Here is a 24,724-nt window from a genome sequence, read left to right on the forward strand (position 1 = left end):
AAACCAATTGTTATTAAAATGAGCTTTATTAACTGTCTCCTATATTTCCATATATTTCCATCTCCATACAGAAAAAAATATTTGACAGACAAGCTTTCACTCTTTGCCATATTAGTTTGCTTGTGTTAAAAAAAATGCTGCAGTACTGCACTGCACCAGCTATCCACTTTGCAAAACATGAGACTATTTCAGTAACATGTTAATTGTGGTTCATCTAGTTAATATAATATGTGGGTAGTCTGAGACACTAGTAATTACCATTTTCTATATGCTTCTCCGTACTGCAGAGACCCCTGGGAAATTACCGGGGTTAAAGGTCGAATGGTGGGAGCTGCATGCAATTTGTGACCTAGAGAAGCTTCCAGGAAATGAAGGCAAACTGGCTGCAGGGAAAAACCTAACTTGTATGTGCTCGGATTATCTAAGTCATGAGTGAAGAAGTTCATAAATATGCATATTCATTATCCAGTGCTGCATCCCTCTCACTGAATCTATCAAGAAGATTAATGAATATTATTCAGTCATTCATGACTTACTGTAAGCAGTAGATGCAAATGTGAGCAGACAGCACCACCTACTGACTATAAGCTGGAATGTCATTTATCAGGCATCTATAGGTTCTTTTATGAATTTTTTAAAAACCCCTTTTATTGTTGCTCTATTACTAGTTTTAGCTACCATTTCTATATTTCATAATTTTTTATAGCATCAAAGTAATAAAGTCCATTCTGATCACAGGTTGAAAGTGGTTAGATTCAAGTTAATGGTGTTGCAACTGCAGTAGATACCGGAAATACATGCAAAATTGGTGTGAGTGAAAAAAAAAAAGGTGAACAAAGTGGATTTTCTGAATTGTTTAACCTAATATTTATGATCAAACACCTCGTGTTGAAGTACACGCAGTCTAGTAAATCACCACTAGATGTCACTGCATAACCATTGGTCAAACGAGCAGAGTTTCAGCTGTATGCCTAGAAAACCCAATGGCTGTAAATCATGAATAAATAATAATGTTGCTGCTGCATATGAAACACTACAACTCAGACATATTGATCCCAGACACGCGGGCAGTAATGTTGGTCTCACTTTGACTTTGAAGGAGATTAATTTATAGTCTGACCTACATTCACCCCACAGCAAACACACACACACACACACACACACACACACACACACACACACACACACACACACACACACACACACACACACACACACACACACACTCGTACAGGCAAAAACGACACTACAAAACAAAACCTTGTGTTTACTTGTTCTTTGATATATTTATTTGCTGATTGTTTGTCTTTTCTTCTTCAACATTTATCCACCTCAATGACAATTTGGAAGTCAAGTTAATGGGAAACAACAAAATCGCAATTTTTTTTTTTTTTATCAGCCCTAGTTGATGTCTGAAATACACTGAAGTTCTTTGAGGTTGCACATAAACATACAGTATAAGCATATCATGAAGTGTTTGACTTCATAAACTTATAAATCATTATCTTATGAATTAGAGGTGAATTGTGTCAGTTTCTCCAGTAGTCAGGTTCTTGTGCCACTTGTTTGTCTTGCTGATAGATTTTTTCCCCCATATAGTGGTTGGCGGGTTTGCGCTGCAGCAGTAACAGACACTGGTTCCTCAGCTCTTTATTCATACAGAGCAGGATTATGGGGCTGGAGAGTAAAGACAGGTCCAGCAGCAGATCTCTGACCATCTCCTGACACACAGACGGGTGTGCCATCAGTGCAAACACAGCACCTATAGTACATAAAATATAGTATAAGAATGGGTAGTAATTATTGCAATGCCTTTAAATGATAGTCATTTATATTTTGTGATATAGAATCACAAATAAGTAAAACCATTTACCACTGTAAAGGCCTGTATCTTTCCTAATTGAGTATAATTTAGCAAGACCCTCTATGATAAAAAAAAGCAAAACAAATAAAAGTTAAGGTATGTGTTTTAACCAAAAAGTTCAATCCACCTGAGATTTACCCAGACAGCAAAAAGTGGTAGAAAATGTGTTTATTTTAAATCATAAATAAGTATTATATTCATCAATATTAATGTTTTGAATGAGACATTTCTGAGTAATACAAATGTTCTTAGATTATTGACTTTTATTAAAAAATTCCATCTTCTATAAAGTAAAATTGACCTTATGGCAGTATAAAAAAAGTCCTAGCTGTTCAAAAGCTAAGATTTTTTATTTATTGATTTATTTTTTCACAGGTTTTATTAAACAAAATCTCCCTATTTATAGAAACAAAAATCTAAACTCATGTCTCAAACTGCAGCCTTGAACCCACAACCCACAAAAAATATGCTAAATTCTCAGAAAATAGCCTTTATACTTTTTAAATGACATTAACAAGTTAAATTGTATATAAAAAGCTATATTTGTGCAAATGTTTTGGTACAAAATGGGTAGTGTACTGTATATAGTACCATATTTGTATGTATACAGTACATGTTGAGTCCATACAAATGCATGCTGCAAATGTAAATTTTTTGTTATTATACTTAATTTCAGTATCGTATTCTAAATATATAATAACTTCATGAAGGTTCAAAATATCAGTTATCTTTTTCAGTAGAAAATTGTCCCAATAAAACTGTGTTGTTAAAGCAAGCATTCACATTTTTCAAGTGGATCTTAAAACACTACTCACATGGACATAATGTACATTGAAAGAGCTATTGGTCGCTGTAATTGTTCCTCTCCAACTGGCTTCAAAGAGACTTCTTGATTCCAATGTATGTGATGGGGGACAAAATCCAGTCATTGTTCTTTGCAAAAATACATTATAAAGTTTACTGAAGCTCATATGTTTCAGCAGTCTGAGATAGTAAAATTAGGTGAGAATTCCAAAGTTACAGACTTTTTGATACAAAATTCCATCTATGCTTTCACGGACTCCACTTCCTTGCTGAGCTACAGCGGTGGTATTGTAACACAAACAGGCAATTTTGTAATAAAAAAAGTTTGTAACTTCTGAAACTACCCGCGTTTAAAACTACAACTGCTGATGCCTCATATTAGCTTAGGCTGAACTTGGGAAAGCACTGTGGATTTGTCTCCTGTCACTTTGGAATTACATTAAAAAGGGTTGGACAGCACCGTCAGTAGAAACAACTACAGCAACTAATAACTCTTCTACCGTAAATATGGCCATGTGAATTTTACTGTAAGATAGATTTTGAAATGTGAACCTATCCCTTTAAGTCAAACTAGTGAGTCAAAGCAACCCAAAAAAACCTGTAAAGTAACATTTACTTACCAGGTACATGTGCTGTGAAGGTAATGAGAGATATGAGGCTGAACACTTTTGCCAGGCGCACATTGACTTTCTGGTTCCTGTGCATCAGCTTAGCGCTCTGGACGATGGTGTGTAGAATGTGAGCATAGAAATACAGGCTTAACGGCAGAAACACGAGAGTCTTCACCAGCAAAAGAACCCTCATGATTTCATCGTTAATAAAGGAGAAGCAAGTGAGGTTGACATGATCCAGGTGATCCACATGGCTGCCCAAGAGCCACAGGGTCAGCTTCTTCACCCCCACAGGAAGGAGAGGGAACAGAAGCTGCAGGGCCAGGAAAACCCTGCTGTTTACCAGGTGCCTGCAGCCACATACCACTGTCAGGTAAATAGAGAAGGTAATGAAGGAGACGTAGTGGAAGGAAGCAGAGCTTGTCAGGTGTTTGGCGCTCACCATGACTTCACACAAGTGAGAGCCCAGCAGCCAGCGGCCATGCTGCCTCCAGTGAATGGTCATGGGCCACAGGCTCAGGTTGACGAGGTTGCAGCTGGTGCTTCCGAGGATGAACATCGCCACATTGCTCCTTATCTTGCTTCGCTGGCTGAGCAGACAGGACACCAGGGAGACCAGGATGAAGATGTTCAAGCCGAAGCCAGGGACCAGAAGCAGGACTTTGGAGGAGGCACAAAGGTTTAGGTAGACGGAGACAGTGCACAGGGAGGAGGACGTCTCATTCATGGCAGACGGGTAATAAAGACAACGGTGTCAGCAAAGGTAGAGGGGAGGACTGACTTTCCTCTGCGTTACAAAATGTTATAAAAGATAAGTCTGTAAGATACTCTTGGGTAACAAGGACAGAAATACAGTTTGTGCAACATGTGAAATGCAGACTCATCCCTCCATCATGTAAACATGTTTTCTCTACGTCCAATCACCTTGACACTTGCTTCCTCTGAAGTTTATTGTTTCTAAGACTTTCACCCAGTGGACCTAATTACAAAGGATTCAGTTCATAATCCCCTTAGTCTAGTTATAAGCCTCTAATAAAACTGAAAATCTTTAGCTACTACGCACCAACTTGACAAATGGATGGGACGTGACCTTGTATTCCTCTTCTTCTTTCCCAGTGATTTTACAGTGCTTTTATTTGTTATATTATATATTTATGCTTTCTCCAACCTCAGGGGGCATTTATGTTTTTACTAGTGATTATTCATCACAACCCTTATCAACATTCTTCTTCATTCCTTATTACATACAATGTGCTTTTGCTCAAGCAGCCTGGTGAGACTGGGATATGCATTCATGCTTCAGTCATAATATTCTGTCCATGAAATATCAAGGTTTGTTAATTCTAGGCTGTGTCTAATTTATTACATTGTGATCTGCACGTCATTACCAAGCAGCTTCCTCCCGCTCTACCAGTGCGGAAATAGTCCTAATGAGAGTGGAAAACGTATTTGTTTACTTCTCTGGGGCTTTATTAATGTGACACAGAGTTGGGTTGATTAAGTAGCTAACTACTCTGACATAACCTAAAAGCAACATATAAAAATGGCCTCCATTACACGAGCACAGTGTTGTTTAAATGTGTGATTCAGTGTTGGATTGAATGCATTTAAACTGCATTATCTTACTGTCATGTGTGAGCAGGTGTGTATTTACTTATCACTATGCATGCTCTTGCAGACTCTCACACAGGTGGAAGGGGTAATCCATAATACAAATTGCAACCGTTTATTCAAATTCTATTATCTTTACTTTTTCAGTATCTGGATGTTGGATTAGCACGGTTGTAGATTTTTAGTCTTTTCATGATGTAAAGGGTTTTGTCAATGTACAGAAGCTCAAGCTATATAATGTCCTCCATCTAGCATTATTGAAGTTAGACATAGATAATTTGAGAGAACAGATTCTTTGCACACTAATCATTAATACATACAGTATGTGTACAATTTCTGAACCTGCTCATCTCAAAGTGCTTTTTATTTTAAATTCTCAATGCTTTTCAGGTCTCATCAGGGTTTGTTTGTTTGTTTGTTTGGCATTGCTGCCTGAGTGATTCCAGCAGGCGATCTGGTATAATTGGTCAGCATGAACAGGCCTGTCTGTCTAATGCATCAAGGGCCACTGTGCTGTTCACATGGCATCTAATCAGGCTGCAGGAGATCACTGACAAGACAGTGCTGGAAACTGCTGCAACTTCATATTACATACAGTGATATGTCAATACATGCCGAAGACACAAGGATTAATTCCTCTTATAAAATGAACACTGATATTACTTGCTTTGCTTTTTAGTTGTTTTTTTTTCAACCTTATAACCAAGTTGGATATACAGTATACTTAAAATAGCACTGAGGGGGAGGAGGTATGGCAGTGTTCCTTGAGTGTTATTCATATGTAAATGGTGAATGCTATCAGTTTGTGTCCCTGATGGATTCAGCTTCCACTCCCACTCCCTCCAGCAGTGGGTGCTCTGAAGACTGACAGACAGGCAGACACAGTGAGAGGTGCTGTTCCTGAAACTGATTGAAAATCAGAGATGCTTGCAGGAGCAGTTTGATCTAAACAGACTGCAGAGCATGGGGTTGGAGTGATAGAAAAGGGAGATAAGAGGAATAGAGACAAACAGAGAGAGGGAGGGAGACGGAGAGAGAGAGCGCTGTCAGTCAGTCGTGAGAACAGATCGGCCTCAAGGTGACAACTCCTTCCATGAGATGGTTTTCCACCGAGGGTAATGGAGCTTGGGTCTTGTCTCACAAAAAGCAATTTATAGCTAAGCCAACGGAGGTCTGAGAGATATTTTCTGCAACAAACTGTGCTGTGTCAGGCTTGTAGATATTTACCTGAGGCCCATAACACTCTACCGAAAACCTGCCACTTGCATAAGTCGTTCAGGTTGTTAGAAGCTCAAAAGCAGGCAAACAGCAGTAAACAAATGCTTGAAGACAATGAAGACAGCAGTCAATATACCCAGAGGCTGATTTAATCACTCTTCTCCAGGAAAATAATTTTAAATAGCATAAGTTCATTGATCACTGGTGGAGAGGCTGCTATCATACAGTATTACTGCTGTGTTCCAGAGTTGCAGTAAACTTAACATGAAAGTTAATATAACCAGAGTGCTGTCAAGTATGAATATCTTCTGAATTAGTCCTTACACTACATCAGCCCAAAAGACTCACACCCCAAAAGGCAAAACAGGCTGTAGGAAAAAACACTATGCATTTCTAATGTAAGAAACAAACACTGTATGCATTTAGTGCCATCTGGGGTGGTTGGAACGATGAATCTAATTTTGATGAAATGATTATCATCTTGCACCTTAAAACTGACTGGTGGTGAGCCAATAAATCCGGATGAGGGTTACTACTGGGCTCTTTCCAAATTCTTGTTTGGACGAAAATCCAAAAAATATGGCCGGCCTGGCTGAATAGGATTTAATGTTGCTTCCAGGGAAATGAAGAGCGTTGTGCAGAAATCTCTCAAGCATACTCACCACTTTCCAAATTACAGACTTCATTCTTTGATCTTCTTGCCAATTTGCTAAGCTTTTGTTTTGAAAACAGACAATGTCGTATGAAATCTCACTCGAGCAGAAGATGGTAGTAAACTCTCAAGAAAGCTCTGATAAACAAGAAAGGTAACTGCATCAAACTGATGTTTTAAGTGAGTGACCACATGATATGATTCTGTGTGGATTTTTATGACTAGGAGAAATATACAAAACTGAATTGTGGGACTATATTGTGCAGTACAGTATATACATTATGATCCTACATAGTTGTTTTTTCCCCATGCACTGGAGCCAGATATTCTTTCCCCCCAGCCCTTATCCCCCGTCCCAATGGAAGAACTAATTATCAGACAGAAGAGTCTTTGTATGACAGCAATTACCAGACTCAGTAATGTGTATTGCTGCTGTTGCAAACTGTTTCACTGTTGGTTGAAATGTTTGGAACTATCTGGCAACTCTGCCCTTAAAGCAGATTCAATGCAGCATTCGACCTTCAGTCTCTTTTCATCAGTGTCTCTATAGTCGCCTAAGCCTGGCATGTAAATTCTTATGGATTCAGGCTCTCGGGTGTCTGCCTGTGTGGGCTGGTGTTAAAGCCTGTGGAAACACTCAAGGACAAAGGCAGGTAGAAGAAACCAAAACCTCTCACACATTTTAATAATCATCTCTCGAGCGTGGATAGAGAATTTCTATGGCGTGAAGATCAGGTCAAAGACAAATGAGGAGCAGCAGGCTAAACTCCCCTCTGATTAAACCATCACCTCTGATTTGAGACGGCCCCCAGCGATTGTTATGGTTACTGTATACTGTGAGACTAGAATGCTGTGTGCTTAATGGCAGTTAATTCAGCCGAAATGGGAAAACGATAACATTGCGCTTGTCATGTGTTAAGGTTCTTTTCAAAGCAAAGGAATAGATCAATGATCTGTCCAGCTTTGTGTTTATATGTGTAAGGGTTTGTCTCAGTCGCTCTTCTCTCATGATATAGGAGCAGTGCAACTGTATATTCCGATATTTGAATTTTGTGTTTTAGTTTTAACAAGTCCTCATGCCTAACTTGTAAAAATAGATTGTCAGTGCCTACCAAAATTACCTACAGTATATGACCGTTCCAAAAATTACTCACTGAAAACAGCGTTTACTGATTCATTAACTCCATGGTTAAGTTTAGACAAATAAAGCTTTGTGGTTAGGTTAGGAAAATATCCTCATGGTTAAAAATACCATCTGTTGACTGTTGGTAGGAAATGGGATGGAAAGCACAGTCTAATCAAATCATTCACACGTGTTGTTGACCAAACCATCAACCCTGACCCCCCTCCCGAAGAGTTTTTGGGTGGTATACCATTTACATGCCACTTCTGCCTTTGTTACTGAATGTAAACACATCAATAATCCACAGTTGCTGGTAGAGAGAACAGTCATTATCCACAAAAGGTCACTTTCCAGGAAAACGTGTGGATACATATGTGGTTTTAAGCATTTGACCAAAAGACCAATGTTGTTCTGAGGACAGTCTCTTTAAAGAGTATCTGAACACCCCCTGAAAATCTTGTTTTTGCTTACCTCCAATGGTTTAACTTCACACCTTGCTGCAGAATACTGTGACATCACTGTTGGGTGTGATTAGAGGTGTATAAAAGCACACCCATCAGTGATCCTGGGTGTGGTCAGAGGTCAAGGCAGTGAAACACTGCTTATTAGCTTGGTGTTAAGTTACAGTAGTGAAACTGTAGCCTGGATCCAGACCTTTGTGGGCAGGATTAAAATTGTCAGTGTCATTTAGCATAGCTTGCTAGCTACCTGGCTAAATCCATTAAAAATAGCAGCAGAAAAATGGCAACAACAGTGGATGAGATCAACGCAGCAGTACAGGTGGGTTTAAGTTGACTCTTACTGGGAATCCACATCAAAAGTGAGACATGAGTAGCACATAAGCACTATTGAAGCGTTCTGTCCATTCAATCCACACTGACTCCAACATCCATTCGGCAGTCTCTGTCCTCAGAACCAGCTATCTGTCTGTCAGCAGCAGCACCGGCCAAATTGTCTTCACCAGGCAAACTAACAGCATTATTTTTATTTACTGATTAGGCTAATAGATTTTACTTGTAGTGGGCAGGGGGAATCTGCCTACAGTGACACCGGCAAGCTCATAGAGACACTGGGATCCTTGATCAGTCATTACAGATACTGTAAATAAGTTCACAACATATAAACGTGATATTTGTGTGGTTTAAACAGCTGTCTGTGGAGATCATGCTTCACTTAGCGCACCAGAGGAAGAAAAAAATAGACTTGGAGTGCAAGAAATGTGACTTACACACACAAAAAACCTCAGATATGTTAATTATTAAACAATACTTAGAAGTTGTGAAATGTATTCTCATAAATAATAAGGTTAGGTATCTCTGACCTTTAGATGTGTTAGGAGGTATAATGTGTTTGACACATCTCTAAATAATGTTTCCTTACACAGTGGGTGAACAGGCAAATTAAAAAGAGCAATTTGCAGCAATGTCCAGTTTCCCAAATGTAATCGGTGCTACTGACTGCACTCATGTTGCAATAAGGGCACTGAGTAAGAATGAATTTGCTTTCATTAATCGAAAGCATTTTCATTCGATTGATATTCAAATCATATGTGATGCAGACATGGTACTTACTAATGTAGCGGCACGGTGGCCGGGGTCAACACATGACTCATTCTTTAGAGAAACAGCAGTGTTGGGCGCAGACTTGAGGCCTTTGCGTGATGGCTGGCTTCTAGGTATGGATGATTCATTTAGAAATTCTAAATCAAATGCAATTTTTCTCTACTGCAGTGCCTAACCCATTCACTAATATTGCAGGCGACAGTGGATATCCCCTCAAAGGGTGGCTGCTCAACCCTTTCTCCAACCCACAGAGCACAGAGGAGAGAACTGACTATTTATAGGCAACTATGAGCGATAAAAGGGTGGGACAAGAAGCTTGCTCACGTGTGTAAAAGTTCGAGTTGATTGTGATTTTTAAAAGGGAATCGGCGTGGGACGTGCGTGCGCACTGTGTCATAAATCAGAATAGTTATCACTTTCTGTGTTTCGTCCATATGCAACCTTTTGACGTGAACAGTTTTATAAATGAGGCCCTGGTGACTTATTAAACTATTCAGTGACCTCTCATGCCCTGCACTGATGCATCTGCACTCGTTATGTTTTTCCACTCATTTAATCAGATTCTTCCTGTAATTTGTCACCTGTCTGTATGCAAATATGTAATATGTCAAATTAAAATTGATATCCAGCTGGACAAGGGCATGGGTGCAATGCAGCTGTCTCTCAAAACTTTTGTTCCTCAAATTTTAGATAATAATAATAATATGTGGAGAACCTATGCACTGAACTATAATGTTAGAGTACGTGCAGCACAGACATGAGACCTTGCAGTAATTCTATTCAGTTGTAATAATTGACATACTGAATCTATCTTGGCTACCATCTGACAGATTTGTTTTTCAGTAAATACAACATGTCAATGATAAATTGTAAATATAACAAAGCAATTTTTCAAGTGGATCCAGCAGCCGTGATTTGTGTCTCATGTAAACAGCTTTGATAAATGCACTCCGTTGTGTTTGTCATCCTTTTGCTCAATCATTTTCATGCTTAAATGAAGCAATTTGTTTCTCAGAGCGCAATCTGTTGGAGTTGATTATCCAAGCTGGTGATGTCCACCAAGATAAAAATAGTAAACCAGTCTAGCCACCCACTTCTAATGCCAATAGAACTACAATGGGCTTTGTTTCTCTGCTGAGAATGTGGAATGATTGCATGGAGTGACTTCTGTGGAAGAATGTGAGAAAACAGAACTTTAATTACTGTAATGAATCTTTCTGGAGAAGTACTGAAAGTGTGGCATTCGTGTGGTCTCAGCGAGAGCTCATTCTGGCTTCCGGCACCATGGTAATTTATCATCAGCTGAACAATACAGTGTGTAGTGGAGAGTATGATAAGAAACATGGGAAGAGAGAGAGAAGGTGTTACAGAGAGAGAAAGAGGGAGATACTGTATAGTTTTCTGTCAAAAGTAAGTAATCTCAGATGTTCTCAAACTGTTGTAATCTCTTTAATAAAAAATACAAATTACTATAATAACTACTGTAACAAATACTACTAATAATAAAGATGTCTTTGAAAGCGCCAAAGGCTGCCAGAGAAGATCTAAAATTGGTTCTTTGATAAAGTTTTTGGCCACTCAGAAACACAATTCAATCTTTCATGTATTCGAAAATAACTGATGGATTCAATTAGTATGTAATTCAATCTTGTAGCTACACTGGTTTGAATTCTGCCCAAGCTACTTATATCTTGAAGCTTTTGTAATATATATGCAAATTTATTTTCTGACACATTTCTACAAGCAAATTAAGAGTGCTAGTTTCTCATAATGGCCAATCAATTCCTCATTTAGAATATTCATTTCAGCAACAAGCAAAAGCCTTGCCCTTGCTCACAGTAGAAATTCTTCTGCTGAGTGATGTTTTTGCACCTTTAATTTCTCAGTAAGAAATCAAATGTGCACCAGTTTGTTTCTAATTCGCTGCTTCTGTTTATTAAGCTTTTGCTGACAAATATTTTTGTGCTATTGAGCAAATGCACTTGAACAATGTTCAATAGTTGGAAATGTAATCATCAAACAGATTTGCACTCCAAGACAATTTGTAGTTGAGAACAGAGGCATTTTTGTTACCAGCCACTGAACCAACTCATTGCTTCTGTACCTTGTGAAGTATCAACAAAGTAGTTAAAATATAAAAGGAAATAACCTGTCATGTATAATTTATGAGTCGTGTCTTTGCAAAATTGTATTGCTTCTTGTTTTCTTTGAGCGCCTGCCTCAGTGTGTGAAAGGATTTCTGTGTGTTTTTGTACATATTGGCATGCTTGTGTGTTTGTTTTTAGACACTTTAAATGCTATTGCCTTACTGTATAGAAATACCGTATTAGTCGATCTACTACTAGCAGCGCCTTCCTCATTTCCAGAGGGCCCTGATCTGTATTATCATTTTACCTTTGACCAAAACTTTATTTACATACTTCTTAATTTTTTCAGTCAGATTTCTAAAATAGATGAATGAGGATCAAGCTATTTTAAGTTTTGTATACATTTCTCCATACTTAACTTTAATTTCCATTAGCACTTTGTTTGCTAATGGTTTTACACTTTGTTTGACCTGATATAATTTGGATGGAGCACAGATGTGCACATGTCTGTTTTGTGTGTGCCTGTGTGCCTGCCTTTTGCAACAACACATGCAGCTGTTCTTCTGTGAGTCACTTCTGTGGGCACAACAAAACATAATTACTCTGATGAACACTGAATGGCTGAGTGGTTTCCTGAGTTCACAAATCTGGAGAATCATGAACCCACACCAAGCTATTTATTTCATGTCTACACAGAGATAAAGGCAGAATGGGCGAGAGACCTGAAGTACTGACCCCAAACATTATTGTTTATATGGCGCTTTACCCTATAATAAAACTTGTTCTGTCTTGTATTATGAAATGGTCATGTTACTGCTGTACCAGGGCTGTTTTTAGAAATCAACCTACAGTAGATAGGCCTAACATTATTAGTGTTTGACACATCTTTGAAGAATTATAGTGCTCTTTATTGTACTATGGATTAACAAAACACAGTAGATCATTTTAAATGACTATTATGTACATCCTACACTACTATACTGTAAATATAAAATATTCTATTAAACCAATGCACAGCCTAGTTTTAAATGGACTGCTTTAATAATGTGATGCTGATGTATCAACTGAGCTTTAATCAACTAAACCACTCATGCTGATAAACACAAGTTGGACTTTTGACTCTAACACAGACCACTAGGTGGCACTGGTCTCCTGATCTGGAGTGTGTGCAACTTCTAGAGGCAGAAAAGCATAACCACCTACCTGCAATTTACATTTACATGTCTAATAGCACAGGGGTGCCTTCTCTCAGAGTGAAATTGCTTGAGAGCTTAGGAGAGCATTTCCCACCCACAGAGCTGGAATACCAGTGTGCCCAATATATATTTTACATCAAACAGCCTCTCCTCAGCAAAATGATATGGTTTAGCATCACCACAGCTGCATCCATCTGAATGTAGAATACATTATATTACTGCACATGTGATTGAATAACTTACTGGTGTTCTCCAGTAAGTGCATGTCATATGGTACAAGTATTGCCATTTCCAATAGTGAAACCACAGAATAAAAAACAAAACCTCAACACACTTTTTTTAAAAGGAAACGTGAGAAAGGTTGTGTGCTGGTGGTGAAAAATATCTGTGTTTCATTGATGTCAGTTGGCAATTCATTCTCATGATAATGCCCATGTCCTTGATTCAGACAGCAGCTATACTTGAATGATAATGCGCTGATGGGTTTGAGCCTCAGTCTGCCATGAAACGAGCATGACAGAGTGATGGGAATGGAAACGTGCATGAAGCCGCCCTGTGCCTTCCCATTACACACCTACCAATCTGTCCTCTTTAGACATAAATGAAAATAACAGGACCTATTCTGAAATGGATGCCCCCTTTGTTAACCCTGTTATTTGAGAGACCCTTTCCACAATTTCACCATTTTTGACTCATATTCGTCTTTCATTTTCTCCTTGAGAGAGTGCTTTCCTTTCATTGGATTACAAAGAAAAGTCATTGAGATTGTCACAGCTCTGCATTCTGGCGTATGCTAGTCAGCTATAATGTATCTTCATGGTAGGACACACACACACACACACACACACACACACACACACACACACACACACACACACACACACACACACACACTTAAGGTCCATTGTATTACACTGAGCTGGAGAACAGTGATTATGACACAGTATGTAAGATTGTCATTCTACATGGTCAAGAACAAAGCTTTGTCCTTTCACACTTGTTGTCTTGACAACTGCCTACACCTGCAAGTATTAGACACCACATGATGTCTACTATTTTAAATCAGCTGTATTAAAAGGGCAGTGTTGTAGACAAGACCACCTAAACCAAGACCAAGTCATGACCAAGACAAGAGTGTATTGATACTGAGACCGGTAGCCTACCTTTGAAAGGATGAAAGCCAAAGGTTACCGTAGTTATATAAACTTGGATTGATTTTTATGAAAAACCGTTTTGATTCTTTTGACTGGTGGACTAAAGGAACATAAATAATCGAGGAATGGACACATATTCAGACTTTATGACCGCTTCAAAAGGTAGGGAGTCACCACTTTTTTCCAGCTCTCTTGTTTACCATGCTGGTAAAGCTGAATGAATTATATTTTGGTGCACATGTTTTTTGTAAAATGAACTGAACAATTGAATTGAAGAGAATCTAACTGATCCAACGATTGTTAGCATGTCCATATTGACACAAGTTTAAACATTTATATTTGTATGCGTGATCTAAGCAGCTTAGAAGTTGACACAGTGGGCTTTAAAAGGTTTTATACATCCAAAGAACTTCTATAAAAACCAGCATCTCATTGAGACCTGAGTTTATTTGTCAAAACCACACCCAGCCAGTAAAGAGGATTGGCGTCTATTTGGGGCTCTGTTTTTAAGTGAAGTTTTATGGTAGGTAGCTAATATGTACAGTGGTGTGAAAAAGTGTTCGCCCCCTTCCTGATTTCTTATTTTTTACATGTTTGTCACACTTAAATGTTTCAGATCATCAAACAAATTTAAATATTAGTGAAACACAAGTAAACACAAAATGCAGTTTTTAAATGAAGGTTGTTATTATTAAGGGAAAACAAAATCCAAACTTACATGGTCCTGTGTGAAAAAGTGATTGCCCCACCTGTTAAAACACAACTTAACTGTGGTTTATCACACCTGAGTTCAATTTCTCTAGCCACACCCAGACCTGATTACTGCCACACCTGTTCTCAAGAAATCACTTAAATAGGACCTGCCTGACAAAGTGAAGTAGACCAAAAGATCGTCAAAAGCTAGACATCATGCTGAGATCCAAAGAAATTCAGGAACAAATGAGAAAGAAAGTAATTGAGATCTATCAGTCCCTAAAAGGTTATAAAGCCATTTCTAAAGCTTTTGGACTCAACCACAGTAAGAGCCATTATCCACAAATGGTGAAAACATGGAACAGTGGTGAACCTTCCCAGGAGTGGCCGGCTGACCAAAATTACCCCATGAGCGCAGCGACGACTCATCCAAGAGGTCACAAAAGACCCCACAACAACATCCAAAGAACTGCAGGCCTCACTTGCTTCACTTAAGGTCAGTGTTCATGACTCCACCATAAGAAAGAGACTGGGCAAAAATGGCCTGCATGGCAGAGTTCCAAGACAAAAACCACTGCTGAGCAAAAAGAACATTAAGGCTTGTCTCATTTTTGCTAGGACATCTTGATGATCCCCAAGACTTTTGTTTTTGAAAAGTTCGACATGGTCCCAGCTGTCTCAGTAAGCATTGCATTGCAGAATTTAGCTACATACTGCTATGTGTTTTCTTTTGGACGCTGCTTTGCAGATGAACTCTTTGTGGTTTAGGTAGCCAAATGTTATTACATAAGATTTGTCTGACATCTCCTCCCAGACAGCCACAGCTTCTTCTCCTGTCACCTGCATTCACTTTCTTGGCATGTGTGTGTGAAGGGGGGCAGGGAAGGGTGACAGCCGTTAACACTAACAAAAATTTAAAATTTGAAATGAGTCAAGTTATTGGTTGCATTTGAAGCAGGAAGTTTTACATCCAATCAAAGTAATGATGTTAACAAATAAATCAGAAAATGCAAAGGCAATTTAGTGATATCCCAGCAGTTGTGGTCTTGACCGGTCTTGAAATAAAATCACAAGTCCTCTTGGTCTGAGACCAAGACAAGACAGAGTAAAAATGTGGTCGATTCCAAGACAAGACCTTCAAAAAGTGGTCTCAAGACCACAACCAATCTACAACACTATTAAAGGGGCACGCCACCAACATTATTTCCGTTTAGTAGTCATGGTGTACTACTCAAACCTGTGAAGACAGCTGTATTATGTCTTCTGTGGCTCTGGAGGAGCTTAGTAGAGTCTAAGAAAATAATGATGTCATCAGGGTTGGGCTTGGAGACTACAAATTATTCTACAGGTGCGTAGTCTAAAAGATGTGGGCATTTACCAAACAGGTAGGGTTTAATGAAAATATTCTATTAAGTTGCATGGTGGGAAGTGTAGTGTTTTACCTCTGCTGCTTCAAGTGTGACCTATTTGTTTTTAAATCTGTTTTTCACAAGTCCCTCAACCTTATAGAAGTTCAATGCTAAATTGCCGGACTACTACTACTACTACTCTGCTTGACATGAGATGGTATGATTTAGTGAAAGCATCTTATCATCACATCAAACATTATATTTTACAGTAGCTTGTTTTATGTGACAAAACCTGTGAAGACATTGATTTTTCAAAGCGGTGACATTATTAAACACAGTCCATGCTCCTTGCTTGACTTGTTTGAATCTTAGCAGTACCTCCAATAGGCCCTGGGCGTGTAAGCTGCAGATGTGTGATTGATTGATATCTACTGGGACACAGATTGATGGGCAGGCAGGTACCAGGCCACCAGCTCTCTCTGAGGAGGAATACATAGGGAGAATGTGGCTTATTATGGCAACATGGCTGTTAACAGTGTCATTCAGGAGAGCAGTCAAGCCCAACCAAAACAAGCTAGACTACAACTATGACTACAGCAGCAAGGTTGAGGAGTGTCCCTCCCCTTAATATATGTGATGATATAATTTAGAAAGTACTTGACCTGAGCTGCAGTACACAAACATCTGGGCAAATGTTGAGGCAAAGTCTACAATACACTAAAAATTATTGAGATATTATGTTTTGTAATGAAACCCAAGTGTGCAATACTGTATGATTGTAATTACAATGTCCTTTACCCACACAGCAGAGTGAAAAATGGAAGAAGAGAGAGCGCCGACTGATTTACATGCAGAAACAATATGAGCAATCAGAGAGTTAATTGGACTTCAAGAAGAGCATATCAAGGTTAGGATTGTCATTACTGACAGAATCTCACTGACAAATTAGGCTAACCTTAGCCTATGCAATGATCAACTGATGGTTGTATTCCAATAGACTATTTTAATTATATTTCTAGATTTATTGTGTTAATGATATACTTAATTATTGAGTCACTGGTTTTCAACATCACATGGACTGACCTCGCCAAGGAGACATATTCTGTTGTGCTCCCTGGGCTTACCGTAATGTATTATTAGTATTCAGATAATATCCACTTATGTAGATCGTTCATGGAAAGATATATTTATATAACTTCACATGCTCCTCTCACTTGGATCAGCATCACAACTGATTATATGATTTCCTTAAGAAAAAATTGTTTGCCTTTGAAAAGCAGCAGTAATTGCTTTTGGCACTGACATAAACAACGGTGTGTACCATATGAGACTACATGATTTCACGTGAAACAGGGCCAGAATTTGCTCAATTAAATTTGGATTCAGGCGAAGGTAGTTCAAGGACTTGAGTTGGCACAGATTTACCAGGGCCTCCAGGCAAAATAAAATCACATAGTAACTCAACATATGCATTTCCAAAGTAAAGAAAGTAATACAGCACTACTGCAAAAAAATGAGTGATGACTGAACCCTACAGCTCCTGGAGGCCCTCTTCATCTGCAGTTTAATGGACCACCTGACAATTTCAAACTACTGTAGTTAGGAATACAGTGCCCATGTCTGATAGGAATGTGATTTATTGTTTACCTTTGTCTTAGTTTTGATGCACACAGGTTAACACTATAATGTAATGCAACATTGTAACACCAGATTTAATAGATAAAAATTCCGAAACACATTCCCAATCATTTTCTGATGAATTAGATACGTATATTCTTCAACCAAATACTGTATAACAAGTCTGGGAAGGAGTCAGACGACAAATTCGCTATTCGCTGAATACCACTTCATAGATTAACAGTCTTATGTCCACTGATAACTAAAAGGCCAGGTGGTAATGGAGGCGACATCCAATCAATTCTTGTTTAATGAAAGATTTTTCTTACAAAGCACAACAGACATTTACAGAACAGAAATGTTACAATCAATAAATAAACTTTGTAAGAAGATGACACAGGGTGACATTTGTTGTGTTATTGAAGGAACATCCAGCTAAGACAGTTATGATGGCACGGCTGATATTTACCGGCACATTATATAGTTTCTGCTGAAGGTCAGTTTTGCTTTACTTAGGCATGGAAAGACAATGAAGAGATGCTAAAAGCCTTTACATAGACTGACCTTGATGTGCTTTAGGCTAAAGTTAGTGATGTTGCGTGGGTTTTGGTTTTGGTAGATGTAATGCAAACAGAGCGCTCCAATCTTAGCTTGGGTCCAGGAGGACAGAGGCGGGGGAGTTAACTCAGCTCAGTTTGGAGAAAAGGCTGCAAGGCAACAGTGATTAATCCTCCCTCTTTCACATTCTGCCTTTGTCCCTCTGCCTGTTTGCAGTAATTCCCCTCATGGATCCATTCTTTCTTATGGTTTGATCATGTTTTAAAAAATGTACCACAATTCCACAATTTTCTGACCACAAGAGGGTTTAGTTCGCATAGAGAGGAGGGGGATTCCCAAAGAAATTGTGTCTATAAACATTTTATTATTAGTTACAGGTATCAGTTTCTATGCTATTACAAAGACATTTCAGGTGCCATATTTGCTAAGGTTGTAGTGGCATTTAAAATGAAAGACAATCATTTACTTACCCAGCTGTCAAGCTGTGTATGTAGACTTTGGAAACGTTTATGACCCACACATGTGGAGCTTTGCCTTTGGCTACATGTGGCATATAAAAACACATAACAGATGTTAAACATATAGACACTGTATTCATAACACATAACAGACGTAAATCCCACAGGTATCTGATATATCAGTCTATATTGTATGAAAATACAATACAATCAAAAATACATTTAGAAAAAGTGTGAACTGTCCAGCAAGGCTATATATGTAGCTATAATGCACATTACATTCCAAGTTTTGGGAATTTTTAAACTGCATTCTGGATGAAGACCTTGATTTCCTTAGTGACTCTTGACACACTATATTACCTGCCTGAGGGGGACTATACAAACTGTGAGAAAAGGGGATATGTCATCAGTTTTTTTTTACCTGTTTTACCACTGGATGTGGGCTGCATACCGATATGTGAACTGGGAGACACAGAAGTGATGAAAGGGTATGTTTTATTAGACATCCATGTTTCAAGAGATACTCTATGTACTGTATCATCAGTCTGACTGATGATATTAGACCCACAAATGTTTAATAATGTGTATGAGAGGTATCAGCAACTTACTGTTCCATAAAAAATACAGTAAATTACAATGATATGGTTAAAATTATAGACCTGATAATTCTTATAATATATTACACTGTATTATCTCTCCACTGTTGAACAGCCTCTTGAAATTCTGAAGAGGAAATTAAAGCCCTGTCGTCTGTAGGGAACGTGCATAGCGTCTCTCACCAGGCTGGGCTTTTTCTCGTCTAAACACAGCATCATGGCTGACTGCCCGTTGCATTTTCACCAGGCACGCCAGCAGAGAGGTGCACCCATGTGTGGACTGTTGTGAATGGGGCGTAGGTTGGTGGGAGTGTTGGGGGTTGGGGGATGGAGGATGTCCCTTGAACCTATTAATAGCTCTCTGACAAAGCACCTCAGGGAGATATCACACGCTCTGCTGGCCTCCTGCACAGAGAATCCTCTGAGTGACTCTCCAGAGATGGGCACTCCTTATGGACACACAGGAAACACAACCCAGATGAAGGGCATTATATGGTCTTGGAGGAGAGTGAGTTTAGTGCGTCGAAGTGCAGTTCATGGCAAGTGTGAAGAGATGACTTTGTAGGAATATACTGTAAGCACATACCTATAAAGAGGATTCAGATGTGAAAAACATTCCACACATCTACTAAATTAGCAAAAGAGCTGAAATGGTTTTTATTAAGAGGTTTTGAAAGAGTGATAAGACTAAGAGTCTAAAGCCACGCTAGCAGCTCTTTGAGGCTGTACACAGCGGTACTTTGACCTAAATCATCAGCATCAGCATAAGTACGCTGAGGATGATGGGAATGTTATTAGTTTTGCAGGTATTAGGTCATAATCCAAAGTATTAGACAAATTTAAATTTTGACCTGATGATGGCGCTACAAGAAAAGTAGCGGGATCATCAAAGTTCTCACAAGGGAAACAGGAATGAATGTCTGTATCAGATTTCACTGCAATCAATCCAATAGTTTTTGACATATGTCATTCTGAACCATAAATCTTAACCTCACAGTTGCGTTCAAGGAAATTTCAGGGGATCACTAAAGTCAGCAAGCAAACTTTTGCATCAATCCATGTAGTAGATGTCACCATATTTATCTGAGTAAATGAAAATGTTGATCTGTTCACTAGAAGAAAGGTCGAGGGATAATCAAAGTCTTTAAGATTCATGCACCATGGACAGTTGTACCACATGTCACGGCAGTCCACCCAATAGTTATTTCAGAACAAATGTCAACTTCATGGTGGCACTAGAGAAAAAGTCAGGGGGTCAACAAAGTTATTATAATTCTTCCTCGGGGGACCATGGGTATCTGTGCAAAATTTTATGGCAATCCATCCAATAGTTAAGATATTTCATTCTCCATCAAAGTGGTGGACCAACTGACTGACCGACAGACTGACTTTGCCATCCACAGAGCCACACTGCTAGCATGGCTAAAAACTGTATTTCTATGCTCAAATACAATCCAGTGAACACATACTGTATGAAGCTGTTTCAACCATGTGTTGTGTGAAATTGAACATCACACTACAATTTTGTGGCTAAAACATTTGAGAACAGTGTTCTGAAAGATCCAAGATTTTAGCTCTGGCCACTGAGTTACACAGCAGAAAAATGAACAGGGAAATTGGTGCAAATGTAGCTGAAGATGTAAAAAAGAGAGAAAAAGAGGGCAGTCAAAATGCTTTACAAAGAAAGCTGCATTGGGGCTGAATGCAGGTAACTGCTCTTGATGATCTTAGAACCGATAACCTAACTAGATGTAAGTGAGTCGAGGACACCTTCATTAGCATGCAGATCCCCCTTCATCAATATAAGATGTGTTGATGAGTTTGACCCTGGGCTGGTAGATGCCAATGATTTCCTTCATTTTTCAAGGAAAGCAGTCTCAAGTCTCTGGAGTCAGGAAAGAGAGTTGCTGTATGGTTCTTCCATTATTAATACATCTAAGAGGAAAAGTCTGTTTTCAAGCTTGTATAGTGAGGTGAAGTTTGCCAAATTATGCCCACTTGAAATTCAATGAATAACTTATGGCTCCATCAATATCCTCACTACTGAGCACCTTCTATTTTTTGCAATATGAGTTGTTAAAGCAAACAAAAGATATGAGCCATTAACTATGTTTAAAATATTTAAAGAGGAATTATGATAATTGAACAGATTTCCCTTTCTATGGTATATCAGGGGATGAGCTGAATGGGATGTTTTTGTGGAGAAAGGAAACGAGTATAAGACAGGCATGGTGATGTAAAGTCAACAGAGGACGCAACCTTTGACTGTTCTTTAATGAACTGGTTATAAGTTGAACACTGTCATCATCCCTATTTAATACTATCATAAATTTCATTGGACAACCATCTTTTCCCATTATGACCCATTAGAGAAGTTTACAACAGTAGGGTGACTAGAGACCAGAATAATAGCTCAACTTGAGCCTAATAATAGCTTACTACATTTATCTTATCATGTATAAATATGTATCTGATAACATACTGGTGCACTCAAGCCTTTAACAATGGGCTTACATAATAAAAAACAACTTATAGTTTTACAAGACTATTAATATATGTGTAGGTAATGTTGATGGTGTTAAGGACAGAACATTTTGCAGTGTCGTTCAAGTGTTTGGGACTGATTGGACGTTAATTTGATGCAAGACGGACAGCTTCTAATAAATCATCCATTTTATTATCATTGTAAAGTAGCTCTGGAAGTGGCCTTGTAAACTCTAAGCCCTGATACGGGGCCCTGACCATCTGGCCTGTGTGTCTTGCCTGTCAGCTCAGTAGAAACCAGAGGATAACTAGGAGCAATCAGAGGGCACAGAGCCATGGACTGCCGCTGTGGCTTACACCATGCATGTGACTTTTAGCTAGACAGGTGTACACGCTAGCAGGCAGCAGCTGGTGATCATGGAAATTGTTTGCTGTGATGGTAGTGGTATGCTAATTATTATATTCTTCCTCTTCTTCCTCTTCCTCTTGCCATCACCAGTCATGTTACTGTTACTGTGCATGATGTATGTAGCTTTGAAGGTATCAACATGATTTTATGTGAACACAGATGCAGAGGAATAAAGAGAAGCATAACAGAACATGTCAACGAAGAAGTGATGAATTCAGATTCCATAGTGAAGCAATTATGAACTTGAAATTGCTCGAATCACAGCGTAGCATACACTGTAGCACTCCAATCAGCTTGATCGACTCTCACAATTATTTAGCAGAGGCCAGTGCTTTCTTTTGCATTAACTAAGGATCTTAAAAAAGAAAATTGTGCTTTGCTTTTATGAAAATATTCCCTCAAAACGACAAACGCTAACATCTGCTGTTTGCTGTCATTTCTGGACCAGATTATATTTTAGCAACAAAACACTTGGCTTTGAACATATGTCCCGAGTAGATAGCATGCTACACTATAAAGAAACAACACTTTATCATTACAGTAAAGCTGTTTTAAACCAAAATAAATGCAGAGGTTGAAAAACTCCTGGGGAGGTCCTTGTAAAGAAAATTGATTAATAATTAAACAAGTAGTGGAATTTATTGATTTAATTTCCCTTATTGTCATTTTGTCTTTTATTAAAATTAACAACACTAGGAGATACAAACTAAATGAGAACGGCAGCATCTTGCAGTCGGCTAACGGACAGACTGTGCTCTCTGCTTGCATGACCTCAAATTTAAACATGAATAATTCAAAACTGCTCAAGTAGAAGTAACAATACAGATGTTACTTTCCAAAGAACCAAATCTGTCTGTTTTCATGTCTTAAAAAATCTTTGTCATCAAAATGTATTTCTTGTTATGGAAACATGGCACTGGTTGTTGGCTTCAGTAATGATAAAGATCAAATTTTGTCCGTCTCCTGAAGTTGCTGAAGCATCAGCTCCTGTACATGCTGTGGCTGAGTATAAATACAATCTATACTCAATCAGTCACCCCCCGGAGCCCCAACCAACACTGCTCAGGTTGGAGCCAGAGCTCTCTAGACACAACATTGATAGACAGCTCCAAACAATGCCACCCTGCAAGGCAGCTGCCATACACTTGCCAAAATCCCAGTATAGTGAAGTCAAAGCCCATTACATTTCATACTTAGTACCTAAAGGATATCACTGAAGAGAAACATGCACAAAATGTTTGGACCACATTATATAAGAGCAATTTTTAATTCTTTTGGACCAAGCCCAAGTCTAAAGTCATGCAGGACAACTCCAAGTCTCAAGTCTTCATTATCAGTTTCAGTAATTGTAATAAGCTAGTCATATGGGTCTATCAATGATGACTTTGCCAATGTTACCTAGTACTATGCACAAAATCACCAAATACATCTTTTTTTGAGGTTGACAGAGGTGCATCGAACATCATGTTGCAAGTGATGAATGAATGCATTTTTCTGTGTCAAGTATTTTTCTGAGAGCACTAAAAGAAACTGTTTAAATATGTTTAATGGTGCAAAAAGCCCTGTGGTGTGTTTCTGTCTGTTTGGAACACAGCAGTGTGTATACATCTTTGCTCCTGGGTTTACACCCCAACACGTCCCTGCCTGGTCTATCCTGCAAACCCTTAAAAATAAACAAGCACGAAACCCGTCCAGGCCAACGGCGCATGTGTGCATATTAACTTCTTGGTTCATTTCCAGTTCAATACAACACACTGGTAGTGCTGAGCAACATGACTAAAATAATATCATCTTAATATTTGTAAGCATTGATTGTATCAGGATAGTTGTCAGTAGAATCAATTCATTGTTGGCCTTTTCATGGGATTTGTTGACAATAAGACAATTATATAATATACATAGAAATATATAGCCCTATTCTTTAAGTTAACTTACAGTAATTTATCTCACATCTACACATGAAGTCACATCACATTTTTTCCAAAGGTGAAAGTCCAATGGTGTCTTCAGCAGATCATTAACATTGCTTAGTTGTGAGACCCACTGTACAAAAATATGTATTAGACATTTTATCACAAATTCATAAAAAAAACAATTCTGTCAACTTGATTAAAACAGGATATACATAATTAAATATATATTATTTCTAATAATCCTTGGTACAAGGGTTGAGCAATTTGACAATATACTGTGATAAGATCGGCAGAGATTTTTCTATAGTTTCTATACGCGGGTAGATTTTCCATTCTTGATGTTTGAGAGGGTTATGCTGCAAAACAATGAGCAGAAATGTGGCATTCATGAATTTTGCTTCAATGTGATGGAAGTACCTTGATTTTTCAGGGTTTTAATTTTCACAAAATTTACTACATCATGATATATATATATATATATATATATATATATATATTATATATAAATATATCGATATTTTGATAAATATCGATACTGAAATATCTGAACGGTACCAATACTAATTTCCCAAAGTATCGATACTAGCCGCACTTTCACTTCTCTCCAAAGGCGCGTTGACGACCACCACACGCGCACTCGCACTCGCACTCGTCTCATTCGCTCTGGTTAGCAAAAGTGAAGTGAATGGAAAGATGGCAAGTGCAACGCCCCCGCGACCGGCTTTGGTTGATAAGGAACACAGCAGGAGTGCTATCTGGAAATAT

At 38.5% G+C, this 24,724-nt stretch overlaps 2 protein-coding genes across 3 annotated transcripts in view; both read right to left on the reverse strand.

Moving 5' to 3' along the window:
* Positions 1-24,724, reverse strand: part of nlgn3a (neuroligin 3a) — a 187,053-nt gene that overhangs the window by 137,389 nt on the left and 24,940 nt on the right. The window lies entirely within an intron of this gene.
* LOC122880309 lies at positions 1,262-8,374 on the reverse strand. 2 transcript variants are annotated; one of them, XM_044205315.1, is made up of 3 exons: positions 8,355-8,374; positions 3,289-3,939; positions 1,262-1,762 (listed from the first exon to the last, which is right to left on the reverse strand). In XM_044205315.1, the coding sequence occupies exons 2-3, from the start codon at positions 3,836-3,838 to the stop codon at positions 1,530-1,532; spliced, it is 783 nt and encodes a 260-aa protein (XP_044061250.1). In that variant the 5' UTR covers positions 3,839-3,939; positions 8,355-8,374; the 3' UTR covers positions 1,262-1,529. The 2 variants fall into 2 exon arrangements, with proteins under 2 accessions (XP_044061250.1, XP_044061249.1); XM_044205314.1 differs by lacking the exon at positions 8,355-8,374 and having other exon boundaries at positions 3,289-4,095.

The sequence above is a fragment of the Siniperca chuatsi genome, linkage group LG8, assembly GCF_020085105.1.
Source record: "Siniperca chuatsi isolate FFG_IHB_CAS linkage group LG8, ASM2008510v1, whole genome shotgun sequence".
Classification (NCBI taxonomy): Eukaryota; Metazoa; Chordata; class Actinopteri; order Centrarchiformes; family Sinipercidae; genus Siniperca; species Siniperca chuatsi.